Here is a 9119-nt window from a genome sequence, read left to right on the forward strand (position 1 = left end):
GGTTGTCCTCCATCTACTTGGCCCACAGATGAAGGAGTCCCAAGCTGACCCACGATGGATATGGAGCAATAAGAGAGAAATAAGTGCCCGATGTAGTGGCCCACACCTGTGATCCCAGCTCTTTGGGAGGTCAAGGCGAGAGGATCGCTTGAGCCCAGGAGTTTGAGACCAACCTGGGCAACATAGCAAGACTCTGTCTCTACAAAAAGAAATTAGCCGGCATAGTGGTGCACACCTATAGTCCCAGTTACTTATGAGGCTGAGGTGGGAGGATCGTTTGAACCCAGAAGTTCAAGGTTATAGTGAGCTATGATCACACCACTGCACTCCAGCCTGGACGACAGAGAGAAACCCTGTCTAAATGTTATTTATTATGACATATATTTTCTTAAAAAGGGAACCATATCACTTTTGTAAAGGAAGAAAAACACCATGACATCGTTAATATTCATATAGTCATCATTAATATCCAAAATATTCTGTCCTGTACCACCCAGGTCATCTGGTATACCGTCTGGGTCAGAAAGTGCCATCCAAGTGCCTCCCTCTAAGAGGCTGGATGAGAGTTGCAGGTCTGGAGACCCCCAGCTAACCTCCCTCAAGCCAGCTCCGGGTTCCGTCCCTGCCAGCCTGAGCTCCAGCAGCTAGGCATGCGCTTGCAGCTGAGGCTACCTTCACGAGTGTGCAGCGGCACCGGCCCGCGGCAGCTCTTACCTCGGCAGACGGTGCCATTCTCCACGGCCTCAAAGCCCGCTTTGCACATGCAGCGCCCGATGGGCACCAGCCACTCGCCATCTCCGTTACAGTACAGCTTGATGGGCACGTCCACCTCCTCGGCATTGGCGATGCAACTGCCCCGGGCAGCCACCAGCGACGTGCTCTCGGCCCCCGACAGCGTCTCCTGGAAGATGGCACCGTTCTGGATGACGCGGGGGCACTTGCGGTAGAAGACACGCACGGCAATGAGGGACATGCAGCCGCCATAGTCCTGGAAGGCCAGATAGAAGCCGCTGCGGGACACGGGCCCAAAGCTGCGCACCTCGGTGTTGATCTTCATGACCCGGCCGCCCAGGTCCACCTGGGAGAAGCTCTCGTCAGCCGCGATGGTGTCCACCTTCACCCAGGGGTTCTCCATCCAGTTGGGGAAGGTCTTGGTGGCTGAGTCAAAGTCGGCCTCGTAGTAGTAGAGGTTGAAGGTCTCCTTGCAGGAACCGGGCACACTGGGGATGCTGCTGCAGTCACGCACAGAGAACTTCATCTCCACATGGATGCGGTGGGCGCCGCGGCGCCGGATGAACTTGGTCCGCAGCCAGTTGTTCTGGCTTGGCTCAAACACGTTGCACACCTGGTACGTGCGGATCGTGTTCATGTTCTCATTGTAGCCACTCACCTCTTCCCACTGTGGGCAAAATGCGAGTCAGGTGGGGGAGGTGAGAGCTCGGCCCCAGCCAACGTGTCTAAGGGGGGAGGCACAGCCTCTGCCTCGGGGAATCCTCTAGTCTGACGATGAAGACATCAGAGCATTCCCAGTCTGATGGGGGAGACATGGCCTTGGCCCTGAGGCACTCCCCAGTCTAAAGGGTGGCATCCCAGTCTCACAGAAAGGCACATGTATCACCTGCTCTTGGTACCCCCTAGTTGACATAGCAGGGGTTCGAGAATCTGGTAAAGTAGACATGAACCCTGACCCCTAGAAGGGCCCACCTGGAAGGGAAGGGAAGGAGACTCCTGTTCTTAGCTCCTTCCGATGAAAGGGGCCATAGCTTTGTGCTGCAGTGCAACCAGTCCAAGGGGGGAGGCGGAACTTCTGCCCTCTGGGAGCTCTCTGTCTGACCAGGGAGACACAGGCCTTGTCTCTGGGGACTCTTAGTCTGACGGAGGAAGTCAGCCCTCACCCTCGTTGAACTTCGTGGGTGATGGAAAGACAGGGCCCTTCTCCAGAAGAGCAGCTCTGCTCCAGGGCTCTCAGCTGCTAAGATGTCTCCAGTACAACCGGCCCTGCCACACTGGACCCCAGCACGAGCCCTCACACACCCAGTGGAGAGTGCTAGACCTCATGGCTGGAGGGGGCCGAGAGGGGCCCAGTAAGCACCGCACCCTCCCAGGGCCAAGTGCTCCCTGGCTGGGACCCTGCATACTTTGGGTCCTCCTGGTACCCTCCCGTCTTCCCTGCAGCACACCCCACCACCGCCTGCTGTCTGCATTTACCAACTTGCCAAGAAGTATGATGACACAAGCCGGAGGGGGAGGCTTCTTGTGTTTTAGGGACCCAGAGAGGGGGCAGAAAAGACTGGGTCAGAGCGCTGAATACAATCTCCTCGGCGAGTGCTAGGCACACTGCTGAGGGTGCCACCCAGCCTGTTCTTCTGCTGTGTCCCCCTTGGTGTTGGCTGACTCACCTGGGGTAGACCCAGAGAAGCCCCAACTGCAGAGTCTCCCCTGCCCCCTATACCAGACCTGGGGCTGGGTGTGAATCTGGGCTAACAGAATCTCATTTCTTTGTCATGACTGTCACACACGGTACGTATGGATATGCCCATTTTACAGGTGAGGGAGTAGAGACCACAGAAGTGAAGCCATTCCACCCAGGTCACACCTGTTCATGAGCTTGCCCATACTACCTCAAAACACAAGGGCCCCACAGTGCCCCGGGAGTCCTGGGTCTTAGTCCCAGCTCTGCTAACTTGATGTGTGGCCTTGGGCAGGTCACTTACCCTCTCTGGACCTCTATTTCTCCAATTGCCAAAGGTGACTGTGGGGCGTGCTGGGAGAGGTGTCTCCCTCAAGGGGGTGGCTTTTGTCCTGTTGCTGCTCAGATGCTCCTCTGAGCTAGTAGTGCGTGTGGAGCCAGGCTGCGTGGGGGTATGTGCGTGCACGGGGGGTGGGGGTGCCCATGGAGTGGGGGTTGGGTACATGAGGCGGAGGGTGAGTGCGGGAAGGCAGGGCTGCAGCTTGTTGGCTCAGTCTCTTCAATGGCGACTCTGAAGCTCCCTACATTGCATTAAAACGATTTTTTTTTGGTGGCACCATGTGACAAAGTCAGCCCCTTGTTACAACCGCTGCTCTTCTTCAGAACTTAATTAGAACACTTAATTAGAGCACTCTGCCTTTCTCCCCTCTCTCTAATTAACATGCGGAGGCCCTGCAGCCTAAACACCCCAAATAATTGCGTCCGGGGCCCTGCAGCCCAGCCTGGCCTCATTACTGGGACTCAGCCGCCTTCGCAGATGGAACACCGGTGACAAGAAAGAGCCACAGAAAGAGGCCTGACCCTGGGGCCCTGCCTATTGAGAGCACAGGCCTGGGGGGTGGGGGGATGCGGTCCCTGGGGCAGAGGCTGAGTCCCAGTGGAGGACTTGGGGTGGAGAAGGGAAGGATGGCCTGTGGAGTCCAGAGCCTTCTCCGGAGACCACAGTGATGAGGTGAATATTAAAATGGGTGATGAGGACAATGAGCTTATCACAGCTTCTGTTTCCTGGGAGCCCAGTCTATGCCAGGCACTGTGTTAGACCCTTTGCAGGAAAACCTTGCACCAGCCCTGGGAGGAAGACATTATTGTCACATTTTCTAGATGAGGAAACTGAAGCTCAGAGAGACTAAGGGACCGGCCCCAAAACACACAGCGGGTGAGTGGTGGGGCTGAGACAGAATTTCAGGAATGTTGGCCCCCACCACCTGCAAATAGTGTCAGATCTTGCTCTCGAGGAACTCACGGCACAGACATGGGCTCAGACCACTGACCCAAGGAAGTGATGATATGAGCCCAGGGAGGGGGAGCCTTGGGTCACAGGGTCCCAGAAAGGGGGCAGAGGGGACTCGGTCATAGCCCTGATTACAAACCTGAGCCCCCTCACTTACTATCTATAGGGTCTTGAGCAGGTGGTTACACCTCTCTGAGCTTCAGTTTCCTCATCTGTAAAATGGAGGTAATTCCTCTCCATAGAACTGGGGGTGATGTGTCTAAAGGTGCTTAACACAATGTCTGACACAGAATGGGTACTCGGGAGATGATGGTTCACTGTCTTCATCTGTAGAAGAGGGGTTGTGGGAGCACCTACTTCTCAGCCTCGCCCTTAGGATTTCGGGGGATAAAGGCTAAAAGCATCCAGCCCGTTGTCATGGTAACTGGTGCTCCGTCAGTGGTAGGGGGCTGGAGGGTGGGATGGTGAGAGGCCCTGATCTGGGCCCTGAAGGTGGAAAAAGGGTTGGAATGTGAGGGGGCATTCAGGCCCTGCAGCACAGCCCGAGGGATCCCGGGGACCACTGCAGGTTTGTGGACCACTGACTCACCCCTGATGGAGGATGCACCATCCAGCCCAGCTCAGCCGTCGCTGTCGTGGAGTCCATTAGCGTTTCTGTGGGAAGAGTAAATTATCATGGCCCTGTCTCGCCTACCAGGCACTGTCAATCACTCTGTCCCAACCCTCGTGGTCCTTTACAGTCCTGCCTACTTCCATTGCCCCACCCAATCATCTGGCTCGAATTCTCCAACCTGCCTCGCCCCCTTTAGGTCCCACCTCTTCACTCCATGATCCCACCTACTCCCACAGCCTAGCCAATCATCTGACATCATTCCTCTAGGTCCCGCCCCTCTAGGGCAACTCCAGCCCTCCCATCATGGTCAGGCCCCACTCACGCAGCCAGTCCCGTTGCACTAACCTAGGCACTGTCCTTTCCCTCCTTTTCTGGGGTCTACTGGATGGGGTTTCTGAGGGTCCACCACTAAACCCTCAATATTCCACATCAGACTTTGGGTATCTGTTGGCTTTTCAGCTTGCATTAAATTGCCAAAAACTGGCACATGGACTTTTGCGGGGCCGCTTTTATGTCCCAGCTGAGCCCCTGCAGTTCCCCTGCCACCCATCCCTCTGGCCCTCACATCCTGTCAGGATACTCTCCCCCCTTCTCTAGAAACCTGGAGTCCTCCATTGTGTCCCCATCCGCCTCCCCCAGGGCTCAGCCAACTCTACCCCCAGGAGGAGGCCTGGGTGAAGGGTTGTTGAGCACAAGCACTGTACCCAGTGGGGACCAGTTGTCACATGCCCTCTGGGGCTCAGGAGACTCAGATCAGCTTCTGAGCCATCCCAGACTCTGGTTGCCTCCCCTCGACTCCAGCAGCTGGAGGGAATGAGCCACTGGCCTGGGAGTAAGGAGACCCATAGGGTCCCAGAGATTGCCAGTCACCCCAGGTCAGGCTCAGGACCCCTCCCCTCCACCCCTTCCCTGCCACTGGGGCTTCAAAATACTTTACAAACTGAATTGCAATGCACTGAATGGATTTAAATGAGTAAATTCAAGCATTCATTCAACAGATATATCCTGATGTACCAGGTACCCCAAGAGAGAAAACAGTGAATAACAAGACTCTACAATGGAGCAGTCCACATACTGGTAGCAGAGATGAAGTGTGAAGACAAGCACTTAAAAGAGCAGGTGGAGAAACCTAGGAGGCACAGCGGGACCTTCCACACCACCTCGCTCAGCCAGCGCAGAGGACAGGCACACTTGCTGCTATGCTCCAGTTCTGTGCCCAGGGCAGACATCATTAATCAATCCACCCGCTCTGTGGCCACATGATGCTTCTCACCCCAGCGTCCCAGGAAACAAATATCAACCCTTAGAGATGCTATCCCTGGTCCAGCTCGACCACCTCATTTTGGAGATAGGGCGACTGCTGCACGGGGATGGGAAGGGACTTCCCAAAGATCACACAGGAGTTGGTGGCAGAGCAGGATGTGCAGGTGTCCTGCCTCCCACCCAATGCACTTCTAGGTGCTTGAAACAAAGAGTCTGATTGTCTGGGCTGGGTCACTAGGGCCAGGAGACTGGGGGCAGTGTGCCCAGTGTCCAGGCCCCTGAGAAGGTCCAATCAGGAGGTAACGAGGGCTTGAACCTGTGACAGAGATGGTGGGGATGGAGGGTGGGGACGGTAGGAGGCATGTGGCAGGAGGTGACCCTGGTCAGACCCATGAGCTGGCCAGACAGCCTGCAGAAGTGCCCCCTGGCCGCCTGTGGCGTGTGTTTGTGGTCACTGTGTCCCTCTGTTCTGGGGGCTGGCATGGGGAGGGGGTGCGGGCTGTGGGTGCCAGGGACAGTGGAGCCCGTGCCAAGGGCATCTTTTTGATGGCAAATTGGAGGGAAGTTCTATTATGCTACTTTGGAGCTGAAAAAAGGGTTCCTTTTCACACTCCGAATGCTACAGATTTTTCTTCCTGGAGAGAACAAGGGCTGAACTTTTAACCTGTTTTCTCTCATCGGCCTCAGCCAGAGACACGCCAAGCCGGGCTCTCTGCCTGGGCCCGAGGAACAGCTGCTGGGAGCCGTGTGGGACGAGGGAGAGGAGAGACTCTGCTTGGGACGAGGACGGGCCAGCACCCGCGGGGGAGGCAAGCACGCCAGGCAGGTGGCCCCACCCCTTGGCTAGATTCCTGGGTTGACATAGAGGCCAAGCGCTAGAGAGGATTCCACGCTCAGAGCAGGAGGGGCTGGAAACTAACATCGGTAAAACTCGGGCCCAGGGAGGGCAAGTGACTCGCCAAAAGTCACACACAAAGAGCTGGGGCTCAGACCCGGGGCTCCCAAAAGCTCAAGCCTGGGAGTTCCAGCGCCCCCTAACTGAGAGCCGCCCACCACTCCCTGCCTAGGGAATGGCGATGGGAGGAGCTCGGAGGGACTGGGAGTAAATTGGCTGGCAGGGTCACAGACAAGGAAGAGGCGGGAACTGAGGGTTGCAGCCCCCTCGGGAGGAGGCGGGAGGTAGGTGCCTCCTGCGCTTCTGTCTCCTGGACCCGACCTGGCATCGCCTGGGAGCCTGGCTCTGAGATCGTGGTCGCCCCTCTGGGCTGTGTCAGGAGGCAGCACCTGGGTGCTCTCTCCCCTCCCCCAACTTGCCCTTAGCTTCTTGCTTTTGTTTTTTTTTTTGAGTCAGGGTCTCACTCTGTTGCCCAGCTGGAGTGCAGTGGCACCATCGCAGCTCACCTCAGCCTCAACCTTCTGGGGCGTGGCCCACCACATCCGAATAATTTTTTTTTTCTTATTTTTGGTAGAGATGAAGTCTCACTATGTTGCCCAGGTCTCAAACTCCTGATCCCAAGTGATCCTTCCGCCGCCTCGGCCTCCCGAAGTATTGAGATTACTGGCACGAGCCACTGCGCCCAGACAGCCGCCTCTACTACCTCTACACAAAAGGCAGGGAAGCAAAAAGGAAGACCGAGCTCTGGAGGTCCGAGAGACCCGTATTCTAACACTGGTTCTGTTCCCTTCTTGCCTGGTAGCCTTGGACCTTTCTAAGCTTCAGTTTCCTCACCTGGAAAATGGCTAACATCCCTTCCGAGAGTGGACAGGAGCACTAGGGAGAGGGGAAGTGCACCAGCTTGGGGCCAGCAAGTGGAGGCTATTCATATTTGAGGAGCGTGGTGCTTTCTGGCCACCCAGCGCCTGCACACACACCACTTCCTCCTTGGGACTCACTAGGTGGTCCCTGGAAGTGAAGGCGGGTCCAAGAGGCTCAGCTCCGTCTGCCCGGCCTCCCCCACACCCCAGGCCCGCATGCCAACATCTGACACACATCAGTGCCTCTCCGGCCGGCCACAGCCTCCAAGAGCCCTTCCCCGTCCGTGTGAGGCTGTTTTCCTGTGATGCCCTGAGCTGCCTCTTTGTTCCCCTCAAACCAAGCACAGAAGCCAGACTCCGTCCTGGGGAACCCGTTCAGTTCTTGCCTCGGGAGCTCAATGGGTTCAGGGAACCAGGCTCGACACCCATCACCAGCGCGTCCTCCTCCTCCCCACAATGCCCTGACACCTCCCCGTTCACCCCCAATGTCTACAGAGGGAGAGAACTCATGTCCACTGAGACCCTCCTGGGAGCAGACACTCTCACTGACATTCTCACAGCAATGCCAAGGGGCACTGGATACTGTCCCCTTTCACAGATGGGAAAACAACGGCTCCCAAAGGCCCAAGACCATGTCCAAGGTCACACGTCTATTCCATTCCCAAGCGCGCCCCAGCTGCACGGCCTGTGCGGTGCTCTCTCTCACTGCTGGGCCTCACACCTCCTGTTCCTTCTGACCGCCTCCACTCCACACCTTCTCTGCCTGCCCTGATGCTCCTCAGCTGTGAAGTCTCAACTCAGGCCACCTCCTCTAGGAAGTCCTCCTGAATCCACACCACCCCACAGCTCGGCAGCTGCTGGTGTGCCCTGCTCGCTGCCCTCTCCCAGAGGTCTGTGGCCCCTGAGGGGTGGGTGCACAGGGCATGGCACACAGTAGGACTTGCACCCAGGCTAGTGTTCCACTCCATTGGGGCTGCTCAGGCTCGAGCCTTGCATGCAGACAACACGTCTGAGCTCAGCCGTCTCCACCTACCAACTGCCCAGTTATGAAGTGATAATTTTTCTTCCAGTTGACTCTCTTTCTTAAGTGCATTTTAAAGAGGAAAAGAGTAATCATTATTATTAATGGAAAACCAATATCACTTGCCATAAAAAGAAGGAAAATAAGCACAGGCTAGTACAATTAAAAATGTGCGTCTGCCAACTACCCGACACCACTCTCTTTCCCGCACTCTGGGGGCGGCCGGGCTCCTGGTCCCCATCCCCATCCCTCTCCCCACTGTGACGACGATCGTCCCTCATGCAGGGGAGCCGCTGTCACTGTACACCGATCATTAATCACCACATGTGGAACAAAGACCCCAACGGCATGCGCACGGTGTAATGTGGGTTCTGAGAACTGGATATGGAAGGAAGGGGAGAAAATTCAGGGATGGCTTCCTAGAGGAAGTGACGCTTGAATGGTGGCTTGAAGGATGAGATGGGAGTGGGAAGGGCATGCTCGGCAGAGGGAACGGCAGAGGCTGAGGCGAGGAGGTGAGCGGAGCGGAAGCGCGGGCTGCAGAGTGGAGGGTGAGTAGGGGTTGCCCACTGGAGGCCAGCAGCCCTTGACCCTCTGCTGGGCTGTGCCCATCTGCCAGCCTCCTTGCCGGCCTCGCTACTACCAGTGCCTCCATTCTGCCAACTCTGTCGCTTCCCCTGTCCCTGGGCCTGGGAGCTGAAGAGTCCCATTCCCAGGCTCGGCAGCTCTCAGCGTCCTCTTTTAAAAATCCCACTGGTAATCCCGC

General features: G+C 56.7%; 1 protein-coding gene across 1 annotated transcript in view; it reads right to left on the reverse strand.

Moving 5' to 3' along the window:
* LOC103254244 (ephrin type-B receptor 2) overlaps window positions 1-4355 on the reverse strand; it is a gene marked incomplete at both ends in the record, with an annotated part of 120857 nt that extends 116502 nt beyond the window's left edge. Inside the window, 2 exon segments of the mRNA XM_008052379.2 lie at window positions 715-1399; window positions 4291-4355. Coding sequence (XP_008050570.2) covers window positions 715-1399; window positions 4291-4355 — 750 coding nt within the window.
* Window positions 4356-9119: the final 4764 nt, after the last annotated feature.

Source organism: Carlito syrichta, unplaced genomic scaffold (assembly GCF_000164805.1).
Source record: "Carlito syrichta isolate Samal-C Ts95f unplaced genomic scaffold, Tarsius_syrichta-2.0.1 Scaffold274000, whole genome shotgun sequence".
In the NCBI taxonomy this organism is placed as follows: domain Eukaryota; kingdom Metazoa; phylum Chordata; class Mammalia; order Primates; family Tarsiidae; genus Carlito; species Carlito syrichta.